Source organism: Pleurodeles waltl, chromosome 2_1 (genome assembly GCF_031143425.1).
Source record: "Pleurodeles waltl isolate 20211129_DDA chromosome 2_1, aPleWal1.hap1.20221129, whole genome shotgun sequence".
Lineage (NCBI taxonomy): Eukaryota > Metazoa > Chordata > Amphibia > Caudata > Salamandridae > Pleurodeles > Pleurodeles waltl.
The window spans coordinates 581,644,623-581,667,067 of NC_090438.1; the positions used below are offsets into that span (position 1 = coordinate 581,644,623).

Here is a 22,445-nt window from a genome sequence, read left to right on the forward strand (position 1 = left end):
GACTTCAGTTCAGAGATCAAGATGATGTGCATATAGAAGGCTGGGCCTGTGAATGGGACAGCTATGTACCCATTGAAGATCCCAACCCAGAACCCGCCTGGAGGGGCTTCCCACTTAACTTTCTATGACTTAGTCGACTGAGGCGCTCAAAACTTCAACCTGTGTGTAACTGCATCCAAGCAAACTCTTTTTTTATTCAACTTTAAGGATAGGCCCAGGTGATAAGTCAGCCTATACCTATACTGGATCACTCAAAGGCAGATCTAACATGCATTTAGAAACCTAGTCACAGGATCTATGCCCAAAACAAAAATACAAGGCTTTAGATATGTCAACAGCTTTTCTTAAACATAGTAAAACTCAGTCAGTTATTTCTGGCACATCTTTGAGGGAATCTAGCAATCCTTATTCGCCTTGCATTGTTCCTCCAGACCATGAAGGAACATAGCCTTGACACAACAGTAAAACGAATCTGCTCCTTTGTTGCCTCATCCATTAAGGTAGCTAATGCCAGCTCTATCATGGCCTCGTCCTATGGCATGTAATATCATCCTTCCTGGAAAGGGTTCCTGAAGACTAGTGTACACAAGCCAAAGTCATTAACTGAGCAAGAGAATTTGTTTCCTCAAATTCTATCCATGCCTTCTTAGTCACCTACAATACCAGCTTCGGCTATATGACTACAGGAACTATCCTGCACAGACGTGACTGGCTGTGGAGCATGTCTTTCTGCATGGAAGTTCAATCCAAAGTTAGTGACATGCTATTTGAAGACCAGCACTTGTTTGGCAGACATGTGGCTAAAGCCCTATAGACAGCTAAACTTGACACTGGCATAGGAAGATCACCCTGCAGCTTCCAGCACCACCAGTACTTTTCATCCTATAGGTGTCAGACCTAAAGTCCTTCTTGGGTAATATTCACCAGTAACGTGAACTGGACTATTACTCAAAAAGCCAGGCCACTGCCCAGTACATAATCAAGAGTAGCGCAAAAGCAGATGCTCCTTGTCCAGCTGGTCCCAGGTCCATGCCTGACACACATAACCTTTCATGTGCCCTACTCTTGGAAAACAGAATATTGGAAATTAAGGCCTAGGTTATGAATTTCCTTGCACGTTTTCAGTTTCACTATGTGGTTTCCGTAAATGTCACAGATAAAAATATATGTAGTATAGAGCAAGAAATATAGAAATCACCAATGAAGGATAACCACCTCTAATTACAGATGGACACCCCCTCAAACCCATTGGCAAGCATGCTTTCAAACCAGTACTGAAGGAGCAAAAACACCAGGGCTTCTATTCAAGGTTCTTTCTTGTTCACAATAAGTCTGACAAGTAATGCCCAATTCTGGACCTAGAGGAGTTTAACTTCATCAAGCAGCGAAGTGGAGGATGGTCTCCATGCTTGACATCCTTCAGCTATCAATGGTGGTAGTTTTAGGACGACTGGGAAGATGATTACTTTCTTATCCCCATGTGTTCTCAACACTGCAAGTACCAACCCCTTCAAATCGCTACCTTTTAGACTCAGGTCTACCCTACAAGTTTTCACCAAATGTCTTGCCCAAGTGGCTGCTTGCTTCTATTGTCTAGGTATGGTTTCAAGTTTATTCAGCTGCTTGTGAAATAACCTGCATCTCAAGCAGTCCAGAAACCCTACACCTGCTCAACAGGTTGGGCCTCATACTTAAAAAAATGAAATCTATGCGCCCAGTTGACAGACACTTTTCTTTGTAACACAGCTGTGCACAGACACTCTAAAAGCCTTGCCCTCCCTAAAGCAAAGAGTCAGACTTTGGGCTATAGCTCAAAAAATCTAATTAAAAGAAAAAGCTGTGGCTCCACAAATAGTAGGCCCTCTTTGGAATGATATCATTCTTCATTCCTCTGATTCTGAAGTGTCGTTATGTGGATGTAATTGCTTTAAGAACAGTTCAATGACAGCAGTCGATGGGACAATGGGATTCATCTGTTGTAATCACAAAGACAAAATTGTGTTGGAATGGTGTGAGGACAGCAAGTACATCTTTGCTTGGCAGGTCTTATGTGTACTGGAGCCACTATTCCTTCTCACAACAGCTGGCCCTAAAATCTACAGCACTACATTGTACACTGATGCGCTCTACACCACTGCACTATACACCACTATACTTTGCAACACACATGTGAAATGCACTGTACACCAGTCCACTCTACTCTACTTGCCACTCAACGCCACTGCACTCTATGCTGCACCACTCTATTCTATGCCACTGCATTCTACTCTGCACCACTGCACTCAGCGCTACTGCATGTTACAGCACTGTACTCTACACCACTGTATTGTAATCCACTGCTCTCTGACACTGCTCTCAACACTGCACTCTGACACTGAACTCTACACCACTCTACTCTTCTCTAGTGCATCCTATGCCAATGCACTTTACACCACTCTACTCTGCAATACTTCACTCTATGCCACTGCACTTTGTAGCACTCCACTCTGCACCACTGCACTCTACAGCACTATACTCTACAGCACTCCACGCTACTCTGTTCTACACCACTCTATGCCACTGCACCCTATGCTACTCTACTCTGCAGGACTGACTCTATGCTACTCTACTCTGCGCCACTCTACTCTGCACCATTCTACTCTGCACCAGTGTGCACACTCTAAGCTGCTGCACTCTACGACACTGCATTGTATGATGAAGAATTCTATGCTGCAGCACCATATACCATTGCAGTCAGCAACACTGTGCCAATGCACTCTACACCAGTCCCCTGTACTCTACACTACTCCACTGTACGCCACTCCATAGACTCAACTCTATGCCACTCCAGTACATCACACAATGACACTCCACTCTGACACTGTACGACACTCCACACCACTCTTCTCTACGCCACTAACTTTTAGCCATGCTGAACAGCAGCTACTTTGGCGTAGAACAAGGCTAAAACTCATTAGCAAGGCCAATAGTGCTTGTTTTCTTGAGGAACTGCACATGATTATGTGTGAGTTTTAGCAAGTGCTACTTGTTTCCTTTCAATGATTTCAGAAATCTGAACGTCTTGAAGGAGAGAGTCTAATTTGGTCTCTTATATGCTGTTCGGCAGTGAGTCGGCTTCTGTTTTGTCCATTCATCACTCCGCAGAAGCTACGAGTTGCCCAAAGTTATTCAGCACTATAATAAAGTTATTCTTGTCTTGAAAATGACTTGACAAGGATTGTGGGTTCAGATTCATACAAAGGAAGTGCTCCTCCATCCACTTAAACACATTTCCAGACATGCAGTTATCTTAAGCTGGTATTCTAGGCTGTTTTCCAGTTATAAGTGGATTTCAGTGTCATTGGTGTAGATTTGGTGATTCACCTGGTTTGCAATAGGCGTACCAGAACAGATGTTGATGAGCAGGCAAGATCCCTTGGGTATGCCACGCGAAGATGATTCCATTGCATTAATTCTTACTTTTTGGGTATAGTCAATGCAGATTCAGACACACTTGCCTATTTTCAATCCTTTCCAGGATGTTTCTGCATTCCTCTGAATTGCTGGCAGTGAAGACTTCTGTAAATATTTAGGAAGGGTTTTTTGGATGGAACTTGCACCAGTTACTATGCCTGCCGGTCATTCAAGCTCTTGTGATATATGTCATTCATTAATCTCAATATATGGTTGAAGTTTAAGTTAATGCCCTTCATTTATTTTATTTGACTGTGCCCTATTATTAATTAATAGAATAACTTATTTTTGTTCATGATTGTATGGTCGTTTTTTAAGTTACAGTGAGAATGTATGTCTTTTTCTATTTTTTCTGTTCTTATCCATATCATTTAATAATAATAATTCATTATCAAGCGAAGATCAGTAAGTAGGATTTAGTGCTGTCATGACTCCATGTACATTTCAGATTCGATGTTCATGTGCATTGTTTGAAGTCTATTTCTTCGTTTGTGTTTTTTTTTTTTTTTAATGTGAAAACTTGAGGTTAATATTATTTGGTAGGTAGAGGGCTGATGTGTTCCTCTACATTTACAGCTGGTGTAATACCTCCGGATGCAGTGCTCCATTTTGATGTTCTTTTAATGGATATATGGAATCCTGAGGACACAGTTGAGGTGCAAACTTATCACAAACCTGACAACTGCTCTCGCACTGTTCAGGTGTCAGACTTTATTCGATATCACTACAATGGGACACTGCTGGATGGGACTTTGTTTGACTCCAGGTAGTTTTTTGAAGTGACTAAGATTTTCCTCTCCTTAAATTATATGTGTGGTTTGCTAACTGGCATATTGGCCAACGTGTATCTGAAAAAAGCATTTGTGGACCATGGCATGATTTGATGTTTTTTTCCCCTATATAGCTTCGAAATTAAACATGTTTGCTCATAATGTTTCATATTTCAAGGGTAAAACACCATTCCAAACTGCTTCTGTAATTAAGGTTGACTCAGAACTTCAGAGGAAATCCGATTGTTGCATTGTTGATAACTTTATCTGTCCCCAGCCCCCCACCTTCCCCTTGTGAACAATTGAACTTCAGTATTCAGGCTTTCATCATGTCACATTTTGTGTAGATTGGTAAAAAGGCAAAAGTTGCAAAGCTCATGCAAAAACAAATGTTTATTTTGGGATTTAACATGGCAGAATGGAAATATATACTATTAAAAAACACAAAAGTCGAGTTCTGACTAGCTGAATTTTCACAATGTTAGTAAGCATTATTTAATGCAAGTGACTGGATTTCCTCTGAAACGTTTTCAGACGGCAGCCATCTTGAACACCTTGCATGTGAGCGAGAACATTAACATGTTCACATATAAACACAGGGATAATAACACAGATGGGTTGTTTAAAATGTAAACTAGTGTTACTTCAGTAGGTACATGATTCATAGGCAACTGAGGAAATGGATACGAAAAGAACCTTCCTTGCATTCCTCAGGAGCGTAGTGGGTTAAGACATAAGGTAGAGTGGAGCACACTGCCTGGCATTCCAACACATATTTTCTCCAAGATGCATTATAGTAAATGCAGTGTATGATAACAACCACTTTACTTTACTCAGAAGTATTGGAGTATGCACCATTATTGATTATGCATCTCTGCATACGTTTCTGGACTATTGTCCTTCATCAGCTGAGAGTAACACTTTGGTTTGGGGGTACTTTGAAATGCTGCTCAAAGTCTTTTTAAGTTAAGTATTATCCAAGAGTGCAGGTTTATTCACAGGGACTTGTCAGCTGATTAACCCCAAGGAGGAGTCAGTCAAATTAGGGAGTTGAGCACACTGTCTAGAATATCAGCACACATTTTCTCTGAGAAGCATCTGCATGATAACACTCACTTTAGTTTACTCACAAGTATTGAAGTGCTCGCAATTGTTGGTGCAGCCATTGCTCTGTATATCGGTACACGATTCTGGATTATTGTCCTATATCAACAGAGAATAACATATAGGTTTAGTGTTCTTGGAAATGCGAACTGAAAGTCTTGTCAGGTTAAGTAGCAGTCCAAGGGTGCAGGTGTGCCCAAATAGGCTCTTTACTCCAATAACTGGCGTAGGACTGTTACCATAGGGGTAAGACTGCTTCTGTTTGAGTGGCAGCACCACCACATGTGGGTGTAGTTCCACACCGACTGGAAGCTGTCGGCCTGACCTTCTCAGCTATCTAACAACACCTCTTCCAAACCTAGACAGTAAAGGTGATGTGGCAGCCTAAAAACATGACACTCTGACTCCTCAGGGAAGTTGTGGTGGAACAGATCTTACCCCTTTCTCTCATTTGCACAAATCTCACACATGCAAAGACAGGCAAAGAGGTGCGGGATTAGTTGAAATACATTTATTGAAGAAACTACATGCTATGATAAAAGACCTGAGCCACAATTATTAGGAAGATGAAACATAATACTCTTATGATTGTGACCGTTAGAGTAAAACATATAAACGGTCCCAGCATCCTAACATAATCATTAGTCTAAGTCTTTTTAAGTACACTCTAGTATATAACATGACAGCATAGCAGTGTTAGCCATTCTACCTGTACTAATCTATGGAAGGAGCTCCCAATCCCATACCTAGAGAAAAGCAGGGGTCTGCCTGTGGGTCTGCTGCAGTGTTCCAGGTTGGCTGGAAAGACACATCCAAGACCAGCAAAACTGCAACGAAGTGGCACACCGCATAAGATGGCCGGCTGGAATGTCTCCTCTACCTTTCTTCAGCCTGTGTGGTGTTTATATAATTAAACATGTTGTGTTCTGAGAACAGGCCTGACGTAATAATATGTCTATGGTGAGAAGGTTGACTCAGTAACTCTTGGACTGGCAATACCACTTAAACTTATTGTGTACAGTGACAGTACAGAGCGAAATGTCATGCAAAGAAACTAACAACAGTGCTTTCACAGAAAGACAGCTGATTAAAATATAAAAGCAACCTTTTTAAAAGCAAGCTGTACTAAAATATAATAAATTGAATAAGCAAATAAAATGTGTGCATAGGTAAATGAGCACAGGCCGCAGGCCTAGACCTAAAATGAAGGTGCGAAGTCTATGCAATAAAGTGGAACCCACAACAACTCCAAGAAGGAGCCAATCAAAGGGTTTACAGAAACACCGTTACTCTGACATGGCTTAAGTGTAAAACATTTCTCTTTTCAGAAGGGAGGGGAGGGATTTGTTGCCCATCACCCCCATCTTGTTCAAGGGTGGGGCATTATTTATTGCAGTTAAAAAACACAATTGTTACGCGGGTTAACTCGTGGCTGCCCCAACAACCTGTTCACAATTGCGAACAGATAACTGAGGTTGCTGTCATCAGCCTCAGGTCTCCATATTTTACAGTATGCTGCCTCTCCCTTGTTTGGTAGTTGAAAGAGTGGTTAAGGGAACCAGAGATGGATCCTTTAGTCCTACTTCAACCGCAAACTGTTAAAGGCTAAGGAGGGCCATAGAATCTGACAGCTGCCACAGCATTGCATCCTTTTTGCCGTTGTGATTAGTGCACCGGGATGAATTAACAGTTCTCAGGCTGGGCACCGGGAAATCAGTATTTTAAAAGAAATTTTTAATGAAATAAAGGCACCATTCACTCCACCTCTGCCCTTTGGCATGATGTGGGGCCATGTGGCAAAAATCACTCCTGGCCCTTGAGAAAGGACGGGAGTGGTGCAAACCATTTGTCCACAGAGGTGTGAAATTTTCTGCAGACTTTTATGAAATGCATATTAAAAACAAGAAAAGTAAATGCTTTGTGTAGCTTCACTGAATGACAAAGCGGTTGAACATTTAAACAGTTTATTTAAAAGAAGTGTTTCATACGTTCCAGGTGTTGACGAGCACCAAGACTGAATTAAAGAAAAATAAGACATACTTTATACAAGTGCTGAATTACACCACTTTCGCAATGGGGTGCCCAGGCACATTTCTAAGGCAGTAATTCTACTCCCATCTCTGGGACCATGCACAGGGATTTCCAAAAGGCCAGAGACAACTTACCATGGCTTTGGCTGAGTCTATGTTGACCTAAACAAGATAGGGACTGGCACTCCAACCAGTTCATACCCTTGAGCAAGGTTGGGAGTGAGGGTGAAAATAACAGCCATTAATGCTGCTGCCACTGAGTCTCATAACTTCTTAGCACCATTGATGTACGTTATTCCATGGGACCTTTGACAATCATGATAGCTTATGACCATTAATGTTCACTAATCTTGGGTCCCTGTAACTAATTAATGTTGAGTCCACTGAGTCTCATTAATGTGTGGTGCTGAATGTACATATTTGCAGATTTGTCAAATGGAACTAAAGTTATTAAGAAAACAAAAATGCCTTTTAAATAAAAACCTTGACCTAACCATAGCTACAGACGCGCTATCACTTTTTTGATAGATAGATAGATCCGTTAAAAACACAGCAAAAGTGAAGTTGTGATTACTAGGTAAACTGAAACCCCATGAAATTGTTTGGTTATGATTAACTACATAAACTTTAACTTACATCCCAACATGAAAACAATAAGTCAATCTTCAATTGCACTGCTGATGACCTCATATATAATGTGACAGACAACGTCACAAATGACATCAATCGCCTCTGTTTTTTTTTTAGGTATTTGGAGCGTGTGAGAAGTCAACCAGAGATATTGTGGTGCTAAACTTCCTGAAAACACAACCTTTAATAGTTTGAAGGATAGTGAAAAAATCATGTTTTGGGGCTCTCCTAAAATAAAACAATGATTCCTCCGAAACGGATTGATAATGGTTAAATGTTCTAATGTTTTGCTGCTGCAACAGAAAAATGAGATGAAGTGGTTATTTGTATCCGTAATCTGACAAGATGTGATAGAGTGTAGTAGGTACCATATTCTCAAAATATCAATTAACAATTGTATGCATTGAGGGCATTGGTGGATAAAGTGGTTGGGAAGGGATTATTTGTAGACCTACCAACAAAGCCACACAATGGAAGGATGTAGTCAGTGACATAAGGTACAGAGAGGTTGCACATAAAGTTCGCCCATTAGAAGTTACATTTGATACATACCAAACATGAGCTTTATGTTATGACATGCAGTAGTATGTTATATATCCTGACACTGTTGTAGAGAGATCTGTGGTTATACGGATTGCATATGATTCTGCTAAAGACTAAACAAGCTCTGCCATCAACTTGTTGTGTGTGGCCAGTCCATGTATCAAGGCACTGGTTGGAGTAGGGGGAGGTGGTGGGAGACTTCATAGGATCTACAAAATAAAATATGACATGGATGAACACATCTGAGGGCTATGAAATTACAATATAAGTGTTGGAAACACTTTGGGGGTGATTCTGACTTTGGAGGAGGTGTTAATCCGTCCCAAAAGTGACGGAAAAGTGACGGATTTACCACCAGCCGTATTACGAGTCCATTATATCCTATGGAACTCGTAATACGGCTGGTGGTAGATCCGTCACTTTTCCGTCACTTTTGGGACGGATTAACACTCCTCCAAAGTCAGAATCACCCCCTTTGTGTCAACTTTATATAATGTAATAAAGATACAGTGTTGTATGACAAACAAAAACATAAAATTATCTAATTGTGGTACATTGGTATGAACACGGTCTACCTCTGTGGGTGGTAAGGGTGTGTTAACACGCATGCTATCGTTGTCACCTTCCTACAGTAGAGGCTACGTCTGCTGTTGCTATCAATGCATATGATTTGGGCACGGTATTAAATAAACATTGAGTGCATTAAGATTACTATAATCAATTTAAACTCTAAAGGAGATGATAAAGCTGTATGTGAGTGGCATGTATGAGGTGCGTGGCAATATGTGAGTGTGAAGGGCAGTGGGGCATGAGTATGGTTTTTAAATGTTGTGGAAAAAAGAGGGATTTGTTTAATACCTGGCACGACTTTGACATTTTCTGGACCAGACAAGCATACAGCAGGTTAGGTTGCAAGCTGGACAGCATACGTTCATTGAGGCTAGTGAGATGGGGTCCAGCTCCAGGATGAACCTTTGCTTCCTGGATCCTTCAACATTTCTCCTTCACTTGCTTCCTCTCAGACTGCCTACTTCTTTTTGATGTCCCCTATAGTGTGTACCTCCACCACCAATGCACTGATAGAGCCTGCCACGTGGCCTCCTCCTGAGGATGTATAAAGGCAGACTATCTAGTTCAATGTAGTGATTAACAGCAAAGTTAACTATAATGGTCGTCTCCTCCTCATTGAAGTTTCTCTTTCTCGTGATTGGGATTTATCCCGATGCTAGTGGCTGTAATAGGTCTCCTGGTTTCTTGACGTGCGCAGTCTAGAGGACAGAAGATAGGGTATGTGTTGTTTATATGTTTACAGGGTTAATGTGTTCCAGGTGTGTATGTGATGTACATTAGGTGAATGCTCTTTTCCGATCCTCTTCTATTCTGAGTGTTGTTTATATCTGGATATAAAGGTAAAGTTTATGGAAATAATTTCAGACATAACCATCCTCTCGTGTAAGAGGCTGGAGATCTGTATACGCTGTTAATGGGCTCATATTTCCACCTGGCATTGGTGAATACCATCTGGGCTATACCATTTATGTTTGTAGAGATCTTGGCAAACAGATTTTCATATCTGAATAGGCCTCGTTGGCTCCTCCTAAATAATTTGTACCAGTACATAGATCGATGGCCGCACAACCTGTCATGTAGAAAGATAGGACTGACACAGTTCTGTTTGAACATTTCATGCATATTCGTCAAATGGCACCAAAGGTAGAAGCAAACCTGAAAACGTGTTTCCTGTGGAAGAGGAACCCAACCATAGGTACAGAGTGGCCATTGCAGCTCCGTTAATATATATAAGCAGAGGCATGTGCATCACTGTAGTTGATATTGACTCAACATTACATAGATGCATAAGAATATATGTTTTTGCAGATTATTTATTACACAAATGATCAATATCTCACATCGATCAATATCTCACAACCAGTTGCCTTCATCCCTTACTCCATAAACCAAATCAGACACCCGTTCAAAAAATTACATACTCAGCCGTACGCTGATTCACTCTCTAATTGAAAAATTTAAGCAGACCTTTTACCCTTCATTGTGATGCTAGTGCTTAGGGTTATGTTAAAAACCATTATGAGTGCTTTGGAAGAATCCTTGAGGATGGAGTGAGGCATCGCAACCCAACAATGTCCCTTGTTCAACCACCCGAAGGCTCCAGAGAAGGAAACAGGGTCCAGTCCCTTCCATCCACTGTGTGGGCACCCCAACTTAGCTGCTCCTCAAAACGTAATCACACTAGCTCAAATAGTTATGCACACCAGCAAATCAGATTACTCCGAGGAAGCAAGTTAGATCTACCTAGTTTTATTCTGATAAAATCATCATAATAACCACCATATGCAGAAGTATGACAAACATTTTTCAATACCATTCTCGTAGATCCCAAGCTTCTAGGAATGTCTTTTATTCAACAGCTTTCTTTGAAAAAACAAAACGTTTGACTGCACAATTCTGCTAATAATACAAAAATAAAATAGTTGTTCGACTTATAAATTATTTTAAAAAATACCTGTCTTGTTCAGTGATTGTTATAGTAATTGCTTGGTAAATGATGATGATAACTTTGCAACACTTTTACTGGTAAAAATATATATTTTAGTTTCAGAGAAATCTTTTAACCAACATTCTTTCTTTCAGTCACAATCGTATGAGGACCTATGACACATATGTGGGAATTGGCTGGCTAATCCCTGGCATGGACAAGGGTCTGCTTGGAATGTGTGTTGGAGAAAAGCGAATAATCACTGTGCCTCCCTTCTTAGCCTATGGAGAAGATGGAGATGGTAAAATGATAATTAATTAATAATTTGCTTTTATTATTTTGCCTAAATTTTTATGCCATCTGTTAAGAAGTAAGCGTGACAACTATTTATTACGAGAATAAAATATCTTAATGCATGGCTTTGTATATTGTTTTCATCCTGATTTTACCATGTTGAAGCATAGACTCAGAAGGCAGGATTTAACTTTGGTTACTTTTTACATAAAGACCGGAGCATGTAGTCCGAGGACATCTTGGCTCCTTGTATTCATAAGTCATCCTGTAGCTGTCATTTTCCCCGTTTTTCCTAAGTGTAATGTAGCCATATTTTCTATACACATCTTAGAAGAGGCAGTGAAGAGATCTTAAAAACCGACATGATAATTGAAACCTGGCTATTACTTCCCATTGTTGCACTTCCATCAAGGATGCTAGGGTAAATTCATGGAGGCCTTGCACTAATGCATCACTACACTCTACTATATCAAGAGCTGCACCACGTAATTAAAATAATCATCCAGCAAAATAATTGACTATACACAGTACATGAACGGGAGCTGGCAGTAATTTAGATAGCCCATTTATATGACAATCCAATTACATTGTCAAGATCAGAGCGAACCCAGACAATGTGGCATACTCGGACAGGCTGGTGAAGAACCTCTAATGGTGTTTCTTGAGTACTTTCAATTTTATTTTTTTCACCCATGTATATTCAGTTTTTGTAATTTAGGTTGCAAACATCTTTAACCTCGGAGCATTCTCTTTTTCTTGTGCCTGCAGGACTTTAACAGATTCTCAGGTACTATTTCCTCTTCCTCCCCCTCCTTTTCTCTCTTGTGTTGCAGATGCTGTATCATCCCTGTGGTTCCAAAGCTATATAATCCACTGTGGCCTCTATGGAAATCCTAATTGCAAACGTTTGTGCATTCACCCTCTTTTCACGACAGAGTCAAGAATATCCAAGCTGGGACTCTAACTGTTTCCTGAGATCTGTACTATTTTTATCTGCAGAGTAATCCGCCCCAACTGTGAAGTCCCCAAACTCATGATCTTACTATTAAAATGCAGTTTTGTGAAGAAGTGTATACTTGCACAAACGTGTAAGTTTACCTTTGTGAATCAGGCCCTCCGGCAGCCAATCTCTGTTTTTTCTACAATACTGCCTTAGGCCGCCTTTTAGAGACAAGCAGCTGAATTAAATTATCATTTTGCGATGGCTGTGACTCATATCAAATGCTGGCTTTGGCATTCTCAACAGCCATATCAGCTCAGGACACACCCTGCCAAGAGAGAGGGCATCAACCAATTCAATTCAAGCCAAGTGCCCCATTGGGAAACGAATTCAGACTAAACACGTGAGTGGCCCTCCACTACATCAGAAGGATGCACTTCCAACCTGTGGAACTGGGACTCACCATTGAGTTAATTCGGAAACCACCATGTTTCCCCCTAACAATACAACCCATCAGCATCTCTAGCTGCTGCTGGACACGGATATCATTTCCATACAACAAAAAGGCAGAGCGAAATTCAGGGGTTTGTTTGAGATTCTTTCTTGTAAAAAAAAATCTATGAATTGAAGTTCCTTCACTGCTCTCAAACAGAATCATCAAGGTATTCCTCAGGTTATTGTTTAGGGCCTTCCCACCAATACACTGGCCAGTGTTCAAATAGGAGCTGAATACAGTTCTCTGTCAGGACATGAAGAGTCCTTTTGAATCAATACACTGAAATGATATCAAGTACATCTGGTGGAAAAAGGTACTGTCAGCTTGGAGGGTCGGTGAGTTGCAAACATTCATCTCCATAGAGTTTTTCCCCAGGTTATACAAGGACAGAGAGAATCTGTGAACCGACCCTAAGTTTATCCCAAAAGGTCCAATAGACTTTCATATGAATGAACAGGCGATATGAGGTATTCTTTCCAAACCTGACCACTGTATCTAAAAGGGCACTGCATTCCCATTACATATTCCGATGCCAGATTGTCTGTGTGGACAGGCTAAGCACTTCAGCCAGAGCAGCCTTTTGTGATTTTTTACCCTTACAAGAGTCATCCACTCTTCAGACCAAGGTGTATCGCCATAGCCACAACTTTCTGTCACACAAAAAGGAACTATTTACTGGAGACAGTGCACTTTTGGAGAGGCGTGATAGTCCTCTATTATGGAGTCTGTTTGGTGGATGTATGCATGGTAGCTACGTGGAAGAGAGGACACAACTTCATGGAACATTTCTTCTGCCTTGACACAGGAGCCATAAGAGACTCAGCAGTGGGCTAAATATTTCTATTCCTGTTAAGTTTGTTTTATGTCTTCATATATTAGTTTACAATGTTGCTTATACTGCTCGCTAGTTTGATTCAAACATCGATTCTATAAAATATAGTAACAGTGGAGAACTATATTTACAAGTAACTTATTTTTTTTCTTTCATGGAATTTTATGGACCCGTTGCATGGATACACAGTATTACTCTTTGAAACCCTAACTCCTGCTGGGAGTGCATGGGAGACTTTGAATCACAAAGCCACGTTATCGTTGTATTGATTTTTTGTATACGTTTTAGATGCTTGCTGTGCAAAGCATATCACACATAGTCTGAAAGTCACTGTCAGCTGAGTGCGTGTTTTAAGGACGGCTTGTTGTAGTAACAAGCTAGAAGCGCACAAATCAGGACTTAATAGTGGTTGATGACAATAAGTATTAAAAAAGGTTGATTTATAGAGAAACCGTTTTGTTCTAGATCTTTCGGTGAGATCAAGTAAAATCAGAATGGAATTTCTCCGTATTGTCATGAGTTTTGGATTTTGGCTGTTCTACTTAGAAATTACGTAGTTCTAGGTTAATTGGTAATTTCTCATACAAAAGTGACAAGTGTCCTCTGTTCCCGTAAATTAACAATTGATGCAAACAAATAAAAGGCTTGTTTCCCATCATCTTTTTTCCTGCATTGCACTAATTAATTTTAAAAGTCTGATGTTTTTTTTTAAAATGTGATGTATTCCCCTACTTGCCCTGTTTTGAGTGGCATAAGAAGTGAAGAAACTAATTCAACAAGATTTGGCAAAGCCAATAGGTCTCGCCTTGTTGACCTGTTTCAGTGCCAATGCTTTTTGATGAGTCTCTGCAGCTTCAGCAAAAAACATGAAGAAAAGGCATGATAATGTGCCCACTGTTGCCAATCGCGGCCTTCTGTAGAAGCGTGCATTGTAGGAAGATGGGTTCTAGTTGCAGTACCCTCCGCCTTTTGCCAGTTTGGTAATGCAGCTGAAGTGCACAAGGTTCCTGATAATCAGATCCCCAGTGCCAGTTCCCCAAAACAGGACACCTGGTCACTTGATCTCCAAGTGGCCAGGCCCTTTAGCACTGCTGTAAGTCCCTAGTAAATGGTACCCCTGGTACCTAGGGTTTGGGTATTGAAGAGGGCCCCTAAGACCTTCAGCACAACTTGTGCCATTGTAAGGGACCCAGCACCAACCATATGTAGACTGCCAGTGCAGGCTGTGTGACAGGTGCTCCTTAAAAGTGAAAACACGACACAGCACACAGCCTTGTGCCAGGTCCCCTACATACAGCATGTAATATTTGAAAGCCACTACTACAGCAGGCCTTACAGCCCTAAGGCAGGGTGCATTACATTACATGTGTGGACATATCTGCTAGAGCAGATATGCCCCTACTATGTGTTTGTCGATTCTTACACATAGTAAGTGAACAGGAAAACCGTTTTAAGTACATGTGCTGGACACTGGTCAGTACGAGTTCCCCAGCCACATGATGGCTTTACTGGAAATAGGGATGTTTTGTACCAAACATCTCATATTAATAAACTCTCACTGATTCCAGTGAGGGATTTATTAATACGTGCACCCAGAGGGTACCTTAGGGGTGCTCCTTGAAAACCTAACAACTGCTGGTGAGCTCACTGACTAGTTCTAGCCTGTCTGCCCCAACAGATGAGAATCTGATCTCCAAGGGTGACGGCCTTTGCTCTCTGGAGGTCATAAACAAAACCTGCTCTGGGAGAGGTGTTTTCACACCCCTCCCAACAGGATGACCTGCAAATCTGTATTCCAGGGCAGGAAGCTTCAAAGAAGCCCACCACCTTTGGTATGCAGAACTGACCTTCTTCAAGGGAAGATGCCGACCCTCCTACCCCAAGGCCCATGTGGCACTTGAGCAGGGGGAAATTAGCAGGAGGCATGTTGCATGACCAGCCTGACATGCATACAGCCTCAGGAATTCTGCCATCTTGTGTGCAGTGGAATTAGGAATTTTGGGACAGGATGATGCCCACTCCCCAAAGGAAGTGGAAATCTAGGGGGTTTAGTGACCTCAACGGTAAGTAACCCATTGGCTACTACCCTTCACTCCCCTTAATGCTGCATAAATTGAGTATTTAGGGGACCCCCTGATACCAGGACTTCAGACACAAAAGGAATGGACAAAGAAGCCTGCTGACCTTAGAACCACGAAACATGACTGACTTGGTGTCAGCCCTGCCAGCCTGCCTGATTCACCCAACCCTTGAGGAGCAACTGACCTGTCCTACCACTGCAGCATCCAAGAAACCGCGAGAGCTGCCAGTGCTTCGCAAATCACCAAGAAGAACTCCCTTGGAGCAGAGGAGCTGCTTCCCTGCACCTGCAGGCAACCCACAAAAGAACTGTGAGGACCGGGACCGCCAAAATCCCAACGCCATCACTGCACCTAAGTCGCTTAGCCTGAGCTGAAGTGGGCCAATGGCGTCAGCGTAGTTCCCAGTCCCTCCAGAGAAGAAGCCAACCTTGAGTTTGCCTACTGTGGACTCCCTGACAGCACTTGCAGCCTCTTTCTGCAGGCCCCCTCCAACCATGAGTATCCACTGTACCAGAACCTGATGCCAAAAGACACCACTGCACCGAGCCCCACAACCTGAGGAGAAGTGGGCCAAGGGTGTACCTTTGTGCCCGAGAATTTCAAGGGTCAAGCCCCCCCGTGGGTTCCCCCGGAGGGGCCGGCAAGTACTTGCTTGCAGCATCTTTCTGACCAAACCGATCTCCTTCAAAGTGAATGGGACATCCGATGTCGTAACACACCTCTGCACACGGATGCCCAGGAGCCCTCTGAGGTGAACTATTGGTGTTTCCTTGGACCTTGCCCCATACTCACCACAAGTCCAGAAGAACAGTTCTGTAAGTCATTGCTAAGTACCCGTATGCAGTCTCTGTTCCATTCCTGTAGGATAACAGTACGGCATCTGAGGCTGAAAAGCACCTCCGCACCCATATGGCTCAGTGCCTACTGAAGTGACCTGTTGGTGCTGCTTTTGACCTTGCCCAATACTTAGCTGTAGAAGAACAGTCCTGTAGGTCACTGCTAAGTACCCATATGCAGCATATATTTTTCTCCCATTTGGATAATATTACTGCTTCAAAAATTGCACTGTCAACTTTTGAAAATTGTAAACATTAATAACTTGAAAAGTACTCACCCAATTCTGATGATCTTGGTATCAAAATGTATATAAAAGTACATGTTACTTTTATAAATTGGTATTGGATTTATTTATTGAGTGTGTGTCTCGCTTACCGCCGTTGTGTGTACAATACATGCTTAGCACTAGCCTCTGATATGCCTAACTGCTTGCCAACACTACCACAAAAAAGAGCATTTGGTGGGTCATTTGTGTCTCTGGAATTCTTCTGGGGTTTGCTTGGACTCTTAACACAGTGTACCTCTTTTTGGTCCACTGTATAACGGACCAGCTTCCTACATGCATGCATTATGATGCATGTACACAAAGAAACACACGGGCACCAGTTTCCTTTTTATTGACCAATCTGAGAAAGCAGACGCACTTTGGTTTGTAAACAATAAAAAAATAAGTGCACAAAAGCACTTATCTTGTGTTCTTGTGCGTTGTGGAGAGTTTTGGTGGGGGAGAAAGACATAAGAGAGATAGAGAGCGGGCAGCACACAAAGGATAGAATAACGGATTACATGGGCAGGTATTTTGCAGGGGAGAAGATGGGGGGAGATAGAAAACACATACCCACTTATTGAGTGTTTAATGAAAAAAGAAGAAAGTAGTTCCGTAAAAGTGAAACTAGTCTCCCAATCAAAAGGATGGTGAAGGGGTTATGCTTCAGCAAGGGACAAACGCCAAAAAGAGGATGGAAGAGGAAGGAAAGCCATCAAATAAGAAATAAATAAGAGGGACATCAAAACCACCAATGTAATTAGTGTGGGCGGCGGGGGGGTTCTAAGACACTGTAAGCTCTTCATATAGCCCACAAAGTGTCTTTTCTAACCAGATAGCTAAAAACTGTCAGGTAGGACCTAAAAATGTTCCTGTCAAATGTAAATCATATTGGTTTGTTACATTTAAACATTTTCTCCAATTTGCAGGCAAAGACATTCCATCTCAAGCATCTTTGGTCTTTGACGTTGCCCTGCTGGATCTTCACAACCCAAAAGATAGTATCACTGTTGAAATCCAGTTTGTGCCTGAATCCTGCAAGCGACAAAGCCAAGTTGGGGACTTCCTCAGATATCATTACAATGGGTCACTTCTAGATGGCACTTTGTTTGATTCTAGGTGAGACACTTTATTGTTTTTATCACTGCAATGAGTTCATCATCAACAAACTACCACTTATCAGAAACATTGACTTTTCAAAGTTACATCACTAGTTTCAAGAAATAAACATTAGTTTTTTTATAATTTCCTTTGTATTTCTTTTGACCCTATTGTTCAGGTGTGATTAATGTCTCACACTAGCGCCTAAAAGGGATGCACAGCACAAATAGTCAAACAAGCATTGGCAAAGCCATTAGGTCTTGCCAGTGCAAGAGCTGTTGGCTTTGCAATATGATTTAGCCATGTTGTGCACTAGCTTGGCAGCTGTTCAGCATGGCTAAAAGTGGAGTAAACGAGAGTGGTGTGGAGTGTCATAAAGTAGAGTGTCATGGAGTAGTGTGGGGTGTTTTAGAGTGGCATAGAGAGGCGGCGAGTGGTGTACAGATGAGTAGCGTGGAGTGGCATAGAGTGTAATGGCATAGTGTTGTGGAGTGTCCTAGAGGGAGTAGAGTGTCACAGAGTGGAAGGGAGCAGAGAGTTCTAGTGTAGAGTGGAGTAGTGTGTCATAGAATAGAGTGGAGTAAAGTGGCATGAAGTGACATAGAGGGAGTTTCATAGAGCATCGTAGAGTGGAGTAGTGTAGAGTGGCATAGAGTGAATTGGCATAGAATAGAGTGAAGTAGAGTTTATTGGAGTAGAGAGTCTTAGAACGGAGTGTTGTAGAGTGGCCTAAAATGAAGTGACATAATGTACAGTGGTTCAGCGTATATTGGCATAGAGTGCCATGACGTAGAGTAAATTGTTGCAGAGTACAGTGAAATTGAGGTGGAGCAGCGCAGGGTGCAGTAGAGTGGTGTAGAGTAAATTGTTGCAGAGTAGAGTGAAGTTATGGCTTAGAGTGAACTGGTTTTGAGTAAAGTGGTGTAGAGTGCAGTGGCGTAGAGTAGTGGTGTAGAGTGGAGCGGCACAGGGTGGAGTAGCGTGTAGAGGCGTAGAGTAAATTGTTGCAGAGTAGAGTGAAGAATTGGCTCGGAGTGCACTGGTTTTGAGTAAAGTAGTGTAGAGTGCAGTTGCGTAGAGTAAGTCAAGTGGCATAGAGTAGTGGTGCAGAGTGGAGCAGGGCAGGGTGGAGTAGAGTGGCATAGAGTGCACTGGCGCAGAGTAAATTGTTGCAGAGTAGAGTGAACTTGTGGCTTAGAGTGCACTGGTGTTAAGTAAAGTGGTGTAGAGTGCAGTGGCGTAGAGTAAGTAACGTGGCATAGAGTAGTGCTGTAGAGTGGAGTGGCACATGGAGGAGTAGAGTGGCATAGAGTAAATTGTTGCAGAGTAGAGTGAAGTTGTGGCTTAGAGTGCACTGGTTTTGAGTAAAGTGGTGTAGAGTGCAGTGGCGTAGAGTAGTGGTGTAGAGTGGAGCGTCACAGGGTGGAGTAGAGTGCAGAGGCGTAGAGTAAATTGTTGCAGAGTAGAGTGAAGATGTGGCTCAGAGTGCACTGGTTTTGAGTAAAGTAGTGTAGAGTGCAGTGGCGTAGAGTAAGTAAAGTGGCATAGGGTAGTGGTGCAGAGTAAATTGTTGCAGAGTAGAGTGAAGATGTGGCTCAGAGTGCACTGGTTTTGAGTAAAGTAGTGTATAGTGGAGTGAAGTTGTGCAGGGTAAAATGGAGTTGTTATAAGTCCCCATTTTAGATAGTCACCCCCAAGTTTTTGCTGCTTGATGCTGTAGGTTTTGACATGGAAGTGTACAGAGGCCTGCTAATCAGACCTCCGTGCCAGTGGTCTTTCCCTTAAATTGTACTATCAGTTTGTAAACCTGATTGGCAGAACTTTACCACCCTGGTAAAGCCTTGGCAAATGGTACCAATGAGATCCAGGGCCGGGATGGTAAAGGGGTCACCAGGGCTACAGAACTTGTTGCACCACTCTGTGTGACTAAAGTAAAAGCAAGGCCTGCAGAGATGCCATGTCAGCCTGCATCAGCAGCATGTCACACCAACTGCAGGCAGAGTCCCTTCACTGCCCATAGCACAGGTCAATCGCCCCTAAGGCAGGCCTCCTATAGCCCAGGAGGCAGGGTGCACTGTGTTGTCAGTGGACATATATGCACAAACATATATGACCCTGTGATAACATTTAAAACTTAATGCTACCGCTAGTGACCAGCAATCAGTAGGATAACATGGGCTGGCACCAAGGCAAACCCCAGATGTCCAGCTCCATGATGGCCAGGGCATCTGCTCCCATGTTTGGTATCAAACACCGTGCTTTTTAACCCTGAGCATGATTCTCTGCCCAGGATTAGCTAGTGTATATTGTGGTAGTGTCCTTAGAGGATGCCCACCAAGTTGCCAGCTCTCTCTTGCCTTGGTGGACTCCCCCCAAGCTGTTTGTTGCCAAGACAAGAGTCTGCCCTCCTGCTGGTTGTCCTAGCACTTCCTCCCAGGATGACTAGTGTTGACACTAATCACGGCAGTGAGCCTCAAAGGCTTTCACCACCCTTGATATGTAATTTTCTGTTCCTCATTCGAGGACAAAGCTCTTCCCACTGTGCCCAGGCTAACAGGTTCGTAACACAGGAGGCGTACACCTCCAAGAGGCTAGCCACAACTTTAGGGTGGGCTAGGAGGTCTGGACAGCCGATGGAAGATTCTGTCATATTGGCATACTTTGAAATTAATAATAATAATAATAATAATAATAGAGGGTTCTGGGTAGATAAGTGACATCCTCCCACAAGAACTCATCAATCACCTCAGGGGCAGACTAGCCACAGGATCCAGCAGCCCATTGGCCACTGTCCATCACACCCTTAATGCCCCCTAAACTAGGATTTAAGGGGCTACCCTGGCACCAGAACCTCGGTGCTGACTTTGAATCCGAGAAGTGGCACAAAAAACACGCCTTTACCGACAACAGGATTTGAAACTCCGCGCCGTGCAAAAAGAGGACACTTAAGGGCCCTGAGAAGACCATATACTGGAACTATCTCGTTGAGGAGTGCCCATGATGAAAACTCGTTGCTCCCAGCAAGAGGAACTCCAGACGAAGCCAGAAAGTAAAGCAGACTCCCCTGAATGGTGGGACCAGTCACCTGCAACCTGCAGAAGAATTGTCGTGCTGTGTCGCAAGCAGTGCAGCCCACCAGGCCCCTCTTGAGTGAGCCCAAAGAAAGTCAGTGACCTGCCCCTCGGGAGTTAGAGTGAGGCTCTCAGCAGGTTTTAAGCCGCTACTCCATTCCAGATGACCTCCAGCCATCGAAGTAACAACAGAGTACTTTTGCTCCTGCCAAGGCTTGTCGATCGCCCTGTCTCGTACATCACCGACTCCAGAGTAGTTCCCAGCATAGTGACCGGCATTGGCAACTAACCCACTCCTGAGATCCTGAATCCTGAAGGAGCCGACTTTTAGAAAAGTGGCAAAGGATCTTTGGCGCACCCCTCCTGTGATTGACAGTCGAAAGGCTACCACTGTACCCGGAGCCCCCAGAGGTGGTAGTGAAGATCCTGCTGTGGAATCTAGGTCCTGGGACCCCAAAGGCCTCTACTGTCTGAGGGTAGAAAGTAGCTCCATTCCCAAGTGTGTTTTTGTTAAGCGCTGCAATTTTGACAGCACCCGCAGATCCCGTTACCAACAAGGATAGCCAGAGCACCTCTGCACCCGGCCTCCCTGGGCAAGGTAACCTGTCTGTTGAAACTTGGTCTCGGAACCCGCAAGACCTTAACTCCCAGTGGGTTCCACAGAACTCACCCCACAGGTGACTGATTGCACAATGTGCTTTGCCCTCATTGATTTTAATTATATCAATTCGACAACTAAAAGTGCAGCTATTTTTAAATACTTTAAAAAGCCACAACTCGGGTTGTATGTAAGATACAAGGTTCGCTTTGGTGTCTAAATTAAGATACAAATCTGCTTTATTTTTCTAAATTGGTGTTGGATTTCCTTTGAGTCGTGTCAATTACTTACCATCCATGTGGGTGTTGTGAAATGCTTTACGCTTGTTCCTCTAAGTAGCCTGACTTCTCTTTGCCACTCTACCAGGACTGAGCGAAGGTTTATTGGTGTGAACCCGAGGTACAATTCTGGGTGATGTGCTAGAATTACATGCAAAGACTTCCCAGTCATACCACATAATACTGCCACCTTGATACAGGATTGGTGCAGGATAGAGTGCAGAGGTGTAGCGTAGAGTTGCGTAGAGTGCAGTGGAGTAAAGTAAGTTACAGTGACGTTGTGTGCATTGGAGTAGAGAGGAGTGGTGCAGAGTAGAATGCAATGGCACATAGTACAGTGTTGCAGAGTAGCATAGAGTTCAGTGGCAGAGAGTGCAGTCTTGCAGAGTAGAGTGTCTTAAAGTGCACTGGTGTAGAGTGCATTGGCGAAGTTTGCAGTGGCATAGAATATTGCAGAGTAGAGTAGAGTGCTGTAGAGAGTAGTGATGAACAATGCAGTGGTTCAGAGTAGAATTGAGTGGAGTAGAGTGCAGTGACATCGAGCACAATGATGTAGAGTGGCATAGCTTACTGTGGCCTAGAGTGCAGTGACCTAAAGTGTTGTAGAGTATAGTGGCATAGAGTG

At 42.9% G+C, this 22,445-nt stretch overlaps 1 protein-coding gene across 1 annotated transcript in view; it reads left to right on the forward strand.

The window, feature by feature from the left end:
* Window positions 1-22,445, forward strand: part of FKBP9 (FKBP prolyl isomerase 9) — a 264,101-nt gene that overhangs the window by 46,145 nt on the left and 195,511 nt on the right. Inside the window, exons 3-5 of the mRNA XM_069215456.1 lie at window positions 4,030-4,219; window positions 11,183-11,328; window positions 17,702-17,891. Of these exons, the coding sequence (XP_069071557.1) occupies window positions 4,030-4,219; window positions 11,183-11,328; window positions 17,702-17,891 (526 nt within the window). The remainder of the gene's footprint in view (window positions 1-4,029; window positions 4,220-11,182; window positions 11,329-17,701; window positions 17,892-22,445) is intronic.